Below are 15,578 nucleotides of genomic sequence, written 5' to 3'. Positions count from 1 at the left end.
TACAAATTAGATACAAGCTGACAGAAGCTTAAAAGAGATGTTAGGTTTCTCCCGAATATATCAGTACATTTTCTTCCATTTTCACAGAGTTCCACTTTTAAAATGGTGGACTTATTTTAAAACTAAAAGAGAAAAAAGACAAAATGAGAACCAAAACTTTGAGCATTTGGTCACCAATAACCTAAAATAGTGAACAAATACAATGTAAATCTTATAAAAGTATATAATTTAGTTCACGCTTCTATTATTGTAAAACCAATAAACTCATTTATTGAACCTGATAATCTTTACAGCACCACATCCCTGAAGAATTAGGCAAAAGAAAGGAAGAAGCCTTGAATATTACGTCAGTCCACACTTAACATAATTTGCACTGTAGAATTGTCTAATAGCTCTAGTCTTGCATTCAGTACCCAGCCCAGCTACTGTCTACATGACCTTTGCATGTTCTCACCTTCTTTGTATCAGTTTTCTTGAAGTTATCCAGTTTTCCCATACAGTATGTTGGTGTAATTGCTGAATCTGATAAAACCCCATAGAAGTGGGTCTACAAATGTGTGAGAATTTGTCCTACAATGGGCTGATGCCCCATTTTTGTTCATTTCTGACATGTAGCTGATGCTTTCTGGATGAACTCCACCATGTTAGACCCTGAACTGGACTGACCAGGTTTGAAAATGGATGCATGGATGAACTTTTCAAAGAAACATTGTAAAGCATAATAAGCATTCCCAGTGTTGGGGCAAAGCAGGCAATAAAGCCACTTAACAGCTTGTTCTCCAGTTCTTTTCCTAGAGAGGACCATGGAATATAGTTTTGAAGTGTTATTTCTTATCCAGGCATTATCATGCTGGACCACGAACTGCTGTACTGCACGCTGAAGATCACAGCCAGATGAGGGCAGGAGAACATGATCATTCTCAAACAGAAGAGATATATAGCTCTCTGGCCTTCAAGCGAGATACTCTCCAAACCTTTTGACATAAATTACATGAAAACTATAAACATGAGTACAGACATGATATATTTGTGATTCTTAGTGCAATGTCTTGTGCATATTCAGACTAATGTTAAGGACAGAGGCACATGTCTCACTCCACAAACACAAGGATCAAATGTTAAGATTACTGACATACTGTATCTTGATATCAGAAATCTTGGAGTATGCAGTCACAAGCCTTTGTCAGGAAGACAAAACAAGTGAAACTTACGACTTGGGCAAACAGTTGACCCACTGTTACACAGCTAAGAAAGAATTCACATTGATTGTCCTGCATTAGTGGTTTTGTTGTCAGCCAGAGAGGGTATAGACTTTTACAGCAAACCTGAGGAGTAGAAGAGATAATCACCTCAGACTACCAGTCCAGAGATACTGTCCTAACTTTCCCTACAATACTGAAGAGTCACATCAAACAAGAGACCCCAACATTTTCCATCATCTTTCAGAATGTCTCTTTACTAGGACAGGTCTTTTCCACTACCACAGTGACTTCAAGCACACAAATATATTGGCCAGAAGCTTTCAGCACTGCCCCATCAGAAAAGAGCACAACCTCTTGGTTCAGGAATTCCTTAAGACTCTCCTTCTGCCACTTTTGACAATATCCCTAGTAGAGACCAATGAATCTCTCTTATGAGATGGTTTGGTTTTTTCTACTGCCCAACACTTCTCAGTCAATTATGGAGACTGTCCGGCAAATACTGCATGAAGGAAGTCTCCTTCTTTAACTTGATGTCTATCTACCGGAAGGCCTCTGGGCTTTCAAGACAAGTACCATCCAACTTTCGTCTCCAAAGGTCCTTGTCTTACATAGATTCTAGATTGTCTCAACCCAAAACAGTCACTGGGTGCTTCCATAAAACAACACCACCTGTAAGCTGAAGAATGCAGGTCAGGTGCAGTGAACCAAGCAAAGCTGGATTATTAAAGAATTTTACCTTTCTTTCATATCTATCATTTTATTTTACTATAATATGGATTTAGTTCATGAAGTAGGCGTCATATATATACATTTCAATTTAGCTGTTTTAGGTAGACTTTGACATGTTATAATTATATACAATATATTGCAAAAAGTATTGAGATGCCTGCCTTTACATACACATGAACTTTAATGACATCCCATTCTTAATACATAGGCTTTAATATGGAGTTGGCTCACCCTTCTAGCGATAACAGCTTCAACTCTTCTGTGAAGGCTTTCCACAAGGTTTAGAAATGTGTGTTTATGGGAATTTTTGACCATTCTTCCAGGAAAGCATTTGTGAGGTTAGGCACTGATATTGGACATTAAGGCCTGGCTCGCAGTTTCCACTCTAATTTATACCCAAGGTGTTCTATCAGTTTGAAGTCAGGGCTCTGTGCAGGCCAGTCAAGTTCCTCCACAACAACCTCACTCATCCATTTATTTATAGAGCTTGCTTTGTACACTGGTGCACAGTCATGTTGGAACAGGAAGGGGCTATCCCCAAACTGTTCCCACAAAGTTGGGAGCATTAAATTGTTCAAAATGGCTTTGCATGCTGAAGCATTAACAGTTCCTTTCACTGGAACTAAGGGGTCTAGCCCAACCCCTGAAAAATAACCCCACACCATAATCCCCCCTCCATCAAACTTACAACTGGCACAATGCAGTCAGGCAACTACAATTCTCCTAGCAACCGCCAAACCCAGACTCGTCCATTGGATTGCAAGACAGGGAAGCGTGATTCGTCACTCTAGATGACACGTCTCCACTGCTCTAGAGTCCAGTGGCGGTGTGCTTTACACCACTGCATCCAACACTTTATATTGCACTTGGTGATGTAATGCTTAGATGCAACTGCTCAGCCATGGAAACCCATTCCATGAAGCTCTTGACGCACTGTTCTTGAGTTTTTGGAGGTCTGTAGCTATTGATTCTGCAGAAAGTTGGCGACTTCTTCACACTGTGCGTCTCAGCTTGCACTGTTCCCGCTCTGTGATTTTACGTGGCCTACCACTTTGTGGCTGAGTTGCTGTTGTTCCCAATTGCTTCCACTTTGTTATAATACCACTAACAGTTGACTGTGGAATATTTAGTATCGAGGAAACTTCATGAATGGACTTATTGTACAGGTGGCATCCTATCACGGTACCATGTTTGAATTCACTGAGCTCCTAACAGCGACCAATTCTTTCATAAATGTTTGTAGAAGCAGTCTACATGCCTAGGTGCTTGATTTTTTTACACCTGTGGCCACGGAAGTGACAGGAATACCTGAATTCAATGATGTGGAGGGATGTCCCAATACTTTTGGCAATATAGTGTACATAAACAGGATGCTGAAAATTAAATTTGCCCACTTTTACACAGATTTGCGAAAAAGCATTTAATCCAGTGGACTAACAACACTTGTTCACTGAAACTCAAGTGTTTATGACACTAAGGTAGCACACTAAATTGCAACAAGAGAATTACACAACCATATGATATACCTAGACTTCATAACTCAAACACAAATCTTATTTAGGAATTCCAAAAGCAATTATGCAAGCTAAAGTTTCAGAACTGTGAGTTTTTATTTGGCATGCTGTCACTTTCACTACTGAGCAATTATTAGTCATATCATAATGTAACACTGTGAGGCAATACAGCCCACGTGCCTTCATCAAGAGAGTGCTCTTAAGAGCTACTGATGGATGTTTCTATTTTACATTAGTAGACAGAATACTGTAGGTATTGTTCTCTTGCACAAAACTGATTTGCATTTTCAGGATGCTCCCTGTTGTGCTAACAGGATGTAAATAATAGCTGCTTGTAACACATGTAAAATGCTGACAACAATCAGGCTTAAACTATTATTTTTGGTTCCAGACTTGGGAAGAAATTGTACCAGTGTTGGCTACTAGTTATTTACATTAATAAAAAGTCATTTTCTTGTATCACTGACTTAACTAAAACAACAAAATGTTCATATTGTTGACTGTTTCATCTACTGACATATAGTAGATAATATGATTATAATTAACACCTCATTAATTTGTTCTGTCATAAGTCTCTGGGACATTGCTGTACATGTTAATCTGGTGACTTGAACAAAACATTTTCATTATAACCTAATGGGTAAAAATCACTTCATTACATTGATAATATGTATTCCAGTCCATGCTATGTTCTTTCTCTTGTTAAACTCCTCAGTAATAACCACCTTTACGCTTTCTGGGTGCTATGAGGTGGTGCCGACAAATACTTACCAAGGACCCAGAAGACAGCGGAGCCTGCACCTGCAAGCCAGAAAAAAGGGAATGATACTCCACCGGCTAGGCCATACTGGTGAGCTGCGGTGACCTCACGACCTGATAGGAGACAGATTAGAGCAAATTTTAGAAATATTTTACTAAATATCAGTCCATTAATTTTCTTAACATGTTTAAAGTGATACAATTTGATATCACTAAGTGAAGGGCTGAAATCAACCCTGGAGTAAGTTTTAGTTCAACAGAGGACAAACTTGCACACACACATGTTGAGTCTCTCATAAACCTAATTTGCACATCTTTATAATGCAGGAGGAAACAAAAACACCCAGAAAATAATACTGTATATCCAGGTAGAGAAAGAGCAATCCAATAATTGAGCCAGGATTCAGATCCACTGTCCAGTGGGAAAATAGCACTAATAATCATCTAATCCTGTACCATATAACCTACAGAAAACTCATTTTTCAGTCCCATTTGCAATAGTGTTTTTAACCAGCATAGGGGTTATAATTAAAACATATATGTCAGGACATTTAGCAGGTTACCTGTAAAATGCAGGACAGAGACTAAAACTAATCAGAGAGAGTTTATAGAAGTTCCTATACTGTACCAGTCAAAAAGAGGCGTTTACTATATCTTTTTATTCTGGTTGGCACAGTACTACAGTGATATGCACTGTTGCTTTGTAGCTCTGCAGTTTAGAGCTGGGATCTCAACCGATCCCTGTCTATGTGGAGCCTGGACATTTTAATGTCTGTGTGTATGGGTTTTTCTAGGCGTATCACAATTTTGCTCTCACATTCATGCATGCTTTGCAATAGCCAAGCACCCATTTCATGGGTAGTTCCTGCTTTGTGCCCTGTGCTACTGTGATAGGCAGGGGCTATCCATGACCTTTAAGTGCCTTGCAGGTAAGAATACAGATTGATTTATGCAAGAGAAAGCTTATGTTAGCATTTTATCATAGATTTTATAATGCCATTGTTAATCCTGAATTTAGTCGGCACTGGTTGTGTCTTGTTCATCATTTAGTAACAATGTGCTATATATTTACCTTGGACATTTCCTATTCTGTCAAAAAAATGTCACAGTTTCTGTCAAAGTTGTGACATTTATAATAATATTTCAAAATGTACTTGAAAACATCAATATTAATATGAAAAAGTACATTGTGTGATGCATTTGAAAATAAGACAACACACTTTTCTGTTAAAATTCAGAATCCTTAATTGCTTATTTTCATTTTAAACAGCTGCATTTAGGTTGTAATTTTCTTAACCAGTCACAAGTTAATAATGAGAAAGAAACTAGCAGTTCTCCAGCTATTGTGTTTCCATTTAAATCTGTGTACAATATGTACCAGAAGGAATCTGTTTTAATAAAATGGTTAGAAATAAATCAGAGAAAGAAAAAGGGAAAGACCAAGAAGACTCTGTTCCTGTCTCCATAACATTATCCTGAATGTCCTCAGAGAAGGAAAACCTACAATCTGATTAAGAAAAAGGAAAACTTAATTCACTTAAAGCCGTATAATTAAATATTATGTTTCATTCTCAGCAAGGACTGGTGTCTAATTATGAAAGTTTTTGGAATGATAACCTACAAGCACTGCAGCCCTCCCGGGCAGTAATTGAAGATCCTGCAGTATGTCTTAGTAGGCAAGGAGGGGGACTGGAGACCAATTCTACCCACTGACTCACTATGTGATGAAGAACGAGTCACTTCCAATTCAAGGAGAAGTTACATTTATTAAAATGTGCTGTGCTACTTGAATAGTGTTAACCATCAAGGCACCACAGAAAATAAAGCTTAGTTCTTAACACAGCACATAATACTACCAATAAGACTGCTGACCTTCAGTTTTAATATTAGTTTCATTTACATTGGGAAGTTTGAAATTTTATTTAGGTTATTTTAGATTTAAAAAAGTCAACTACTGTGATAAAAATTAAAACTTATTAGACACTTGTTTCTTTTTTTATTATTCTATGAAAACAGAACCTAACACACACTATATATATTATATATATACACATACATATACACACACACATACATACTGTACTTATATATTACACACACACACGCACATCTAGTACTAAGCATACAGTACACACATTTAGCCAAGGTGGTTAAGAGGATATGCTTCAAACATCATGAGAGGAGGATATACTAACGAATTGCTATGTTTTACTTGCACAGTTTGTGTTATATATGTTGAATGTTTATATCTGCTATTTATGTATTTATTTGTATACTATTGCTTATTTATTTACACTTATTGCTATGGTTTATTATTTTACGTTGTTTAGTAACTTGTGTCTGTTGTGTCACTGTGTATATTTGTGTCTGCATCAACAAACTTAGCATTTTAGGCTTTTTGGGTTATGCAGGTTTTCATTCATAAACTGGATATAAATAACATTTTGAAAATAAAAATTTATGATAATATTCCAAAAAAAGTTAAAATTATAATTGTGAATTAGCATTGAAAACTAAAGAGTATTTAGTAAAAATGTGTGTGCTACAACAGACCGTGATGTGATTTCTATTTATGATATCCTTTAAGGTATTGTGTAGTCCACCGCAGGTAGCTCCTGTTATCATCATTCAATTTAATGGTACCCCGACTAAGGCATACTATGTTACACAGCCATCCTGTTAAACTACAGCCTCAGCAGGTTTTCACTGGAGCAGAATTTCAAATTGCTGAATAATGCTGTTAAATGTACTTTACTGTGATTGTGATTTTTTTAGGGTGCCATCACCTTTTGCGTAGTACAATACAGTGATCTGATAGGCAATATAGAAGCAAACAGATATTTAACAAGAGTGAACTGACAGATGAAGTGTTGTGGAATAAAACAAAAAAATGTGAACAACACAAAGTTATGAGACTTTGATAAGAAATGTGACTGAACAATCATCTGACATTTCATTGAATGTATGGTACTTTTCCATCCACTTGGGATTGTCAACACATCATTTATCAAGCTGAACACAATCTGGGCAATTTTGCTCAAACATTTTGGAGTAATTATGCACCACAAAGCCTCTATTATTGCAGTTCATGAGACAGAAAATACAGAAACATCAAACTATTCAACTTGACTAGAGTTCCCCATTTTTCCTCTCTTTGTAATCAGTTTTATATTTTTTACCAAACATCTAAACAGTTACTTATTCATCTGAAGCAGCATATGCACCAAAATGTATATACAGTAGTTGGAAAAACTAATGATCAGGGATTTTCAGCAGTGAAATCCTTACCAGAACTACAAAAAGCTGATGTCATCAGCCTTAAAATGCACTAAACAGCACAATCATACACTCAACCTGACAGCATTAGCCTGCGTCTTTCAAGGTGACCTTCTGATTCTGAAGATCATCTATCAGGCTATAAAAAAAATAAATATTGGAGAGTCTGCATAGCTAACAATCTGAACAATATGTAGGCTGAAACTGCCAATTTTTTAGCCACAATTGTAACGGTTAATTTCCACCACAGATAAAAGTATGTGAACCTGAGGAACTCATGTAAACCACCAAGATTTCAGAATTATTAATCACTCTTTATTTTATAAAATGAGCTCTGATCAGTGGCAAAGTTGTTTGAAAAAGTAGCTGTGAATATGCACCTGACTTTATATTCGTAAAACAAGGTTCAAATACTCAGTTCTAAATATTAATTGGTGCTGGTTTGGGCATTCCATGTCAAAGTACCTAAACTAATACAGCCGTTGCAGCTTACCGTATATCAAACTGGCTCATTCACCTTGTGATCGTCTTCCCGACACACCATATAGATCTGCAATCTCTCTGTTCTATTGACTCAGCTGGAATGTCAAACGATGGACATCCAGAGCAGGGAACTGCGTCACCTGAACTGGAGTGTAGTCGAGTTTGTTCCACCAGTTCTTCGATATTTTCAAAAATAGTTTCATCTATATCGGAGTCTAAAAGGGCCGCCAGCATTGTAATTTCTTCCGATAAATCTTCAATTCTCTCTCTGAAATACGTAATATCTTCGGCAGAATCCATTTCATCGGCAGTAGTAAGCATTTTTCTAATTAATTCATATGCTATCGTTTCACCAGTCAATAAATAAAGGGTGTGTTAGAGCCCACCCTCTCAACTTTGACGAGTGAAAGTGACAGTTTTATTTCAAGTCGTATTTCATGATGGTTTGGAGGAATGTTATGGACAAAATTAAATTAATAAATAAGCGAAACATATTTCTGACACATTTATTTATTTATGCTCTCATTTCATGACATATTTATTTATTTAGGCTCTCATTTCATGACACATTTATTTATTTATGTTCACATTTCACAGTACGTTTATTTATTTGCGCATTTATTTATTTAATTTTGTCCGAAATATTCCTCCATAATTGTGCTCTTCCTCTGCAATTTGTGAAATGAAATGTGTCAAAAAAATAATTGCAACCATCAAAAAGTAAAAACTTATGATGTTTCCAATCTTTTCTGTCTGTTTTTTAAATATTACTTTTCACATGTAACATGTTTTCTTCTTTGTGCGGTAGTATTTGATCTATTTGTTATCTCCTTCTGCTTTTCACTAGTGGCTGTCTATCAACCTTTATTTATTGTCACCAGTAAATCTAAAAGCTTACTACTTCTTACTACCCTGCAACAGTTATGTAAAGTATTTCTTCATGGAACACTACCCCAGATATCTTTATGTAAGTAAAATGCCTTACAGACTTAAAAGAATTTCCAGGTAGGTTAATTGACTTATTCAGGGTCACATCCTGAGTCAGTCACAGAGACTGATGTTACAGTGTAACTACCTAGAGCACTCTGCATAACATATACTTTAGAAATAAGATATTGAATGTGCCCTTTTACTTCTGTCTGTAATAACAACTACCCAGAATAATTTCTCAAATGTTTAGGGTAATGTTCACAAAGATTGCTATATATTGTAAAAATACACTACTACTTTTTAGATGCATTGTGGCTAAAACTTGTATCACTTTTTAATATTTACCTGTCTGCTTTGAGATAGACATAACTATGTATTTCAAATTAACATTTTAACTTTTTGGGATTCTGTCACACAAATAAATATTCTGCTGTTCTGATATTTACTGGATGTACTTACAGAGACCATTTTAATTAATAAATAGCACAAACAAGTTATACACTTGAATGATCAATTTAAGACTGAAAGGGTAGATCATATTGCACAGTATTAATGGCTGTAATTAATTTGTTGCATTCATTACTTTAAATGATGTCTCCAATTTCAATGAGATCTGGTCCATTACTCATACATTACAAGAAATCTTTGCTGCAGATGAAGATTTTTTCCTCCCATCACCCTTTAAGAAATTATTCTACAGCAACTAACATAAAATGACAACTGGATCCAGGTTTCTATGCAGTGAATGATTATTTTCTTTGCCCCATTTGAAATCATAACTGCTTTATTAATTCAGTAAAATGACATTTGTGAAATTTCACAAAAAAGGAAAAAAAATCTTATAGGAGTTAAAATATTTGTACGGCTTTTGAATATTAGTGTTTGAACTTGTAGACCTAAAGTATAGACCTCGCTGTGCCAATTTATCTCTGATCACAAAGATACCAGTGAGGTTCTACAGTACAACTAATTAAATATTTAAAAGTGGATTTTCTTAGGAAAGTAAATCCCATTCTAGTAAAATATTTGACAAGAATTTGACAAGTAAAATGTCACTGAAAGTTTAATTAGCACGAATAGTTACAATGAAAAGTGAACAGTCAGACATGGCATTCTTTCAAGAATCCCATTTCATTGTTCAATCTTAAAATCTAAAAAAAAACTTCTAACACTTTTACGTTAACATAAACTGTACTAATTGTTTAAAAACTGTTAATATTAATTTTAAATTTAATGCAACACCAGGGGGTACAGTTCTTACTTTAATCAAACAAGGTATAGGTTATGTACAAGGTACAGATGCAAGTCACCCAAACTTATTGTACATCAAACAAATGTTTATAAAATTTGATGATTTACTACTGTAAAAATGTTTCTGTATAAAGGCAAAGCTTTCTTGCTTTAATGAGCTAGAAAATTCATAATAAAATATAAAACTTTAACTTGAAATGTACAGACATCAATTATTCATACCAAACATTAATATGGCACTACTTACATTAATCAATTATTAAACCATTTATTTATTTCCTTAACCTACTCAATATAAAAAAAGTTAGTGAGAAGTTAGAGCCTATCCCAGCAGTATCAGACATGAGGCAGGAATCGTTGTCATACATATTCATACAATTCAAGCACAGGTATGTTTAAAGACTATCTTTAGAGGTAACAGATGCAATGGTGAAAAGTGAATTGTTGACTTTGGAACATGAAGTATCATTCCTCCATTACTGAGCCACATAACCAGCAATATATAGATTATTTTGTAAAATCAACTTCAAAAAAATTATTATACAAAATAATGCGTTTAAAAACAAAAAAAAAACCCCACAAATATTACAGTCAATATCATGAGGTGTTAATATCTCCATATATAATAGGCAGCATTTACAGTCTGAAAGCTACAGTGACATAGTATGCTGCAAATAAGGTCAAAGGGACACTTTGCAGTCACTTCAGGATCAGTACACCAAAACATGACTCAAAATGACATCTTGTGGTTAGGAAAGTTACAGTACATCTTTGGTGTTAAAAAGTCAACAGCTGAGTTACAGTGACACATTGTGGTCAGGAAGGGAATAGCATTGAGAAATGCAAACATTTCATATTGATCCTTAAACAGCATTATTAATGTTTTCTAAAAATGTAACCAGATTTGTTTCAGAAACAACATTTATGTTAATGCAGCCTATATATGGAAGCCTACTACTATTGACTCTTAGATGCAACTTGGTACAAGCCAAATTTCCCCACGTGAACAAATAAGGTTCTATCTATCTGTAGGAGAGTATAATACAAAATGCATTATAAATTAAATGAATTATAATAATTGTTAAAAAGTGCATGACTAACTTAGAAAGGTCTGTAAGAATTGCCTTTTTGACAAGAACTGTCAACCGTGTTTTTATTTTCACAAATCTGCATTATACCGAAGGCTTTATTTAACATGCAGAAACCCCTTCATTAAAGTCTGTTCCTAAGAATATTTAGTATTTTTGTTACTTTATATTTTAAATGATTTTCTATTTGGATAATGTGTATTATCCTGTAAGCCAACCTAATATGAAAATAATCTTTTCTATAGGTAATATTGACTTGTACTTACTGGTAATTAAAAGTTAAAGCAGCAAGAGTATCTTCCATAATACTCTGACTTTTGGTAATAAAGCATGCACATACATTTTAACCACTGATAAATGTTTATACATCTGATTTAACAGATATTATTTACATGTTCACAAAACAGAAAGAAAAGTAGCATGACATAATTTATGATTCTTAAACCCACCAATTTGGGGTCACGGGGAGCCAGAGACTATCAATTGCAGCAAAACCTGGCATAAGGTAGAAAACAGCCCTAGATAGGGTACCAGTCCATTTCTGGGCCCACACACACATACAGCCACATTTACACTCATACTGTACATGGATAGCTTGAAATTGATAATCAACCTCAACAGTAGATCTTTAGAAAACCGAGAGGGTCATCCTACTCAAATGCAGAAAGAGTTTGTGACAACACAGTAATAATTGGACAATAATTGGGCATGGGCTTTGAACCAAGGGAGCTGGATTCATGAGGCAACAGTGCTACACACTACACCACAATGCTTTTCCAAATGCACAATAAAATTTAACTATTATTAATCTTACGTTATTTTTTAAAAATTGTCTTTGTCTTTAAGTTGTAGCAGTGGGTTCTTGCATGTGCAAGAGGTGACAATCAATGAGCACTCACCCAGAAGTAAAATGTATGCAACACAGTCCTGAGTAAAGCAGGAACGGGGTGTTTTGGACTGCACAAACAGAACAGAAGCACTACTGTCTGATGTCTAATATGAAGTGCACTACAATGGAATGATAAAACGAGAACAAAGGGGCTGATATTGCTGTTGAACTTGACATACCTATAAATCCTTGGTAAAAGCACTGGCACTGTCGGGCACAAACCACATTAATTGGCTGCTGGCATGTAAAGAGCTTATTGAAACTGTGATGAAAAGTCTACATGGAGTTATTTAGTTTTTCACAATATGTAATATTATACAGTATTATAATCCGACATCCTCAAGGTGATGAGATCCAGCAAGTTCAGTTGTGCAGTTTGACATCCACTCTGACTATAAGTTCTGGAATGTGTTGTTGGATATACATAATTCTCTGAGAATGTTTACCACAGTTTCAAAATTTCAAAGTAGCATAAGATTGTTGCATACCAACAGCCAATGGTACAAACGCTTACCAATATGGAGAATTTAGTCGCAATCATGGCCCTCTCAAATTTAAATAGGCAATACAAAGAAGTCTGAATGCAACAGAATGAAAAAGAAAGACAAAACAAAAGAGAAATGAAAGGAGGTCAATGGAAGAAAAGAGAGAAGGCAGGAGGTAGAGAGAGCCGGTGCACGAGTAAGCCAGAGAGAGACAGAGGAGGCAGGCAGCTGGAAGGTGAGTCCCATGGGGAGTGTGCGGCCAATGCTCAGGGACTGGAGGAGGCTACTCCAGCTGAGCAACCAGGGAGCTGGAGTTACCTGCCGGTGGGACTCACTACAGAGTTTTGGGAAAGCAGCAGGCCATGGATGGCCACAGGGACCTAACCTTTCGCAAGTTGAGGTCTGGACTGGGAGCCCTGCTGAGAGCCATGGGAGAGCAGAGACCCAAACCAGTAGGAATTGGGTGGCTATGGCTGTGCCTGTTGGTTGGGTGTCTCCTCTGCTGCAAGGTCCCTTTTGGGGTTAGCAGAGGACACGTCTATTTTAAAGGATTGTGCTGGGGACTGAGTTTTAAGGCAGCTTCCTGCGCAGCGTTTTAACCCTGTTTTAATGGGATATTTGCTTGACTGTGATTTTAACCTCCACTTTTTATGGGATTGGTTATTTATTACAGAACTTTTTGCACTGCACTATTTATTTGGACGCTGCTTTGTGGTTTTGACTTTATTTTAATAAAGGCACTTTAGCACCTTTGCACCTAGCCCTTGCTTTGTGTGAGCATCCTCATTTGCCTGGCTCATCTCTTTGTTACGTTATCGGCAGTAATGGGTTTGAGAGGCTCCTAGAAGGACCTGGACACATGGAACTGACCCACACCATCACAGGGTGATGTAAACAGAAAAGGTGACAGCAAATCTTAAAATGATGTAGAAACAGATCCTTGGTTCACTGTGCCATGTACGGCATCAACGCAATAATCTTCCCAAGTCGTGAAGTCACCATTGCTTCAAAGCAATAAAGGGTTTGTCCACTGTGAGCTCCAAATCGTGCCACAATTTGCATCACATCACTCTTCACTGCTGTGCCATGTACAATATCGAAACAATTGGGGGGGTTGTTCGGGGCACCATGAACTCCCAAATGCACCTCACTTCACACCACATCACTCTTCTTTGCAACTCACATAATTTTCAGAAAGGTTACAGTTCCTGCTCTCCAGAAGGAACGCAATACATGAAAATCATACAATGCGCAGTTGCATAGAAACTTGTTGGTTCCTTAAAACAAAGTTCCTGGGGTGCGGAAGAACCTATTTAAAGCAGGGGAAAACTTATTTAAAACATAATTTTCCAGATGTAGCTACAATTTGGAATACTTTCTCTCTTTCATACCATATAAATGTGATAATCTTTTAGCACCTTGTGAAATGTACTGTGCGCTATTATTGTTTAATTTCCATGATTAATTTAATGATATGTTACTTTTCCTATCTTACTCAGTGACTCATCATCAAGCCATTTTTGAAACCTGAAGCTTTTCAATCAATATACTACACCATTTTTTAAAAAAAAACTTTGTCCTTCATTGTTTACCTGTACAGACTGAATAAACCTGTCTTATTGATAAGGCCATGGAAAAAAATGAATGCTTTAATTTTAAAAATAAAGTGAAAGATGTCAACAGGAGTATAGCTGATCATTGTTAACATTTGAAAGTCTTCAAGGATTTGTGCATTAATAAAGCCTTGAAAGAGCGCATATTCACAATTTTTTGAGAAGTGTTGTGAACCAAAGAATGACTCCACTCAGTTCTGTTGATTAAGAACTACTCTAGTCTTCAAATTGTATTTTCAGTCACATGGTGTGGCAGCATCCAAAGCTGTGGAACGTAACCCATGAAAAAATGATAATGTTCAAAACTATATGGAGCAAGCTAAAAATGATTCCTTTTGCTTATGAATAATTTTCAGTTACAGCAAAAATCTCATGACTGTTCCCTGGAATACATTGCTTAGGGTGTAAATTATACTTCTAAATTTCTTGTGGAACTTTTTGTGTTATATGGAATTTTATCACATTTATTAATCGATACACTGTTATGTTGGAAACTAACACAATACGATTACATAAATAGTTCCACTAAGCTGTACATGTCATTGAACTTACAGAATTCACTCTTAGGTTGCTGCCAGTGTTAAGTCCAAGTCTCAGCATGATGATGTAGATATTCAGTGCTGCCTAACATAATGGCAATATGGCCCTGGTTCACACTTACTTACTCCCACAATTATAATTATAGTACAAAGCCTTTAAAAAGGAAATTAAGAACAATCCTAATGGTCAGGTTACATATACAGTATCAAGTATCAAAAAGTATACAAGTACAGTATCAAAAGTCATATACATACTCTCCCATATGTCACCATATCTTTATATCTACAGAGGTAATCTATACTTATATCTCTTTTGTAATGGATGTTCTTCTCCGATTTTGCCTATATTTACATAACAAAAGCGCAATTAAAAAAGAACAATTACAAATATAAAGGTAATGAAGATATAAAGGCAATATATTGGCCTTCACAGTTGCACTTATTTTAAGTGAGAAGTCAAGCAAAATGACACCTTTTATTGGCTAACTAAAAAAATTATAATATGCAAGCTTTAAGCTTTGAAAGCTTGCATATTGTAATCTTTTTAGTTAGCCAATAAAAGGTGTCATTTTGCTTGACTTCTCAATACATTCATAATGGCTAACACGATACAACACCCTAGTACTACTTATTTTAAGAAAAACCTTTATCTGAACCAGTACAGCAGGCATGAAGAAACACATAGCTTATTAATTGCATTGAAAGAGAATGTGAGAATGGCAGAGCTGGAGGTGACTCAGAACTACTGTTTGTACATAGCCAGTTAACATGGCAACAGGAAGACAGCAGTTATGTCACAATTCAAAAAAGCGAGTGAAGC

At 36.0% G+C, this 15,578-nt stretch overlaps 1 protein-coding gene across 4 annotated transcripts in view; it reads right to left on the bottom strand.

The window, feature by feature from the left end:
• The window catches only part of rabac1 (Rab acceptor 1 (prenylated)), a 48,626-nt gene that overhangs the window by 5,250 nt on the left and 27,798 nt on the right, over nucleotides 1-15,578 (bottom strand). For all 4 annotated transcript variants that reach the window (XM_039773137.1, XM_039773139.1, XM_039773135.1 and 1 more), the window contains exon 5: nucleotides 4,217-4,318. In XM_039773137.1, the coding sequence (XP_039629071.1) occupies nucleotides 4,217-4,318 (102 nt within the window). The remainder of the gene's footprint in view (nucleotides 1-4,216; nucleotides 4,319-15,578) is intronic.

This window comes from Polypterus senegalus, chromosome 12, assembly GCF_016835505.1.
Source record: "Polypterus senegalus isolate Bchr_013 chromosome 12, ASM1683550v1, whole genome shotgun sequence".
Classification (NCBI taxonomy): Eukaryota; Metazoa; Chordata; class Cladistia; order Polypteriformes; family Polypteridae; genus Polypterus; species Polypterus senegalus.
The sequence above is the reverse complement of the archived record's forward strand: the minus strand, read 5'-3'. Positions and strand labels throughout refer to the sequence as shown.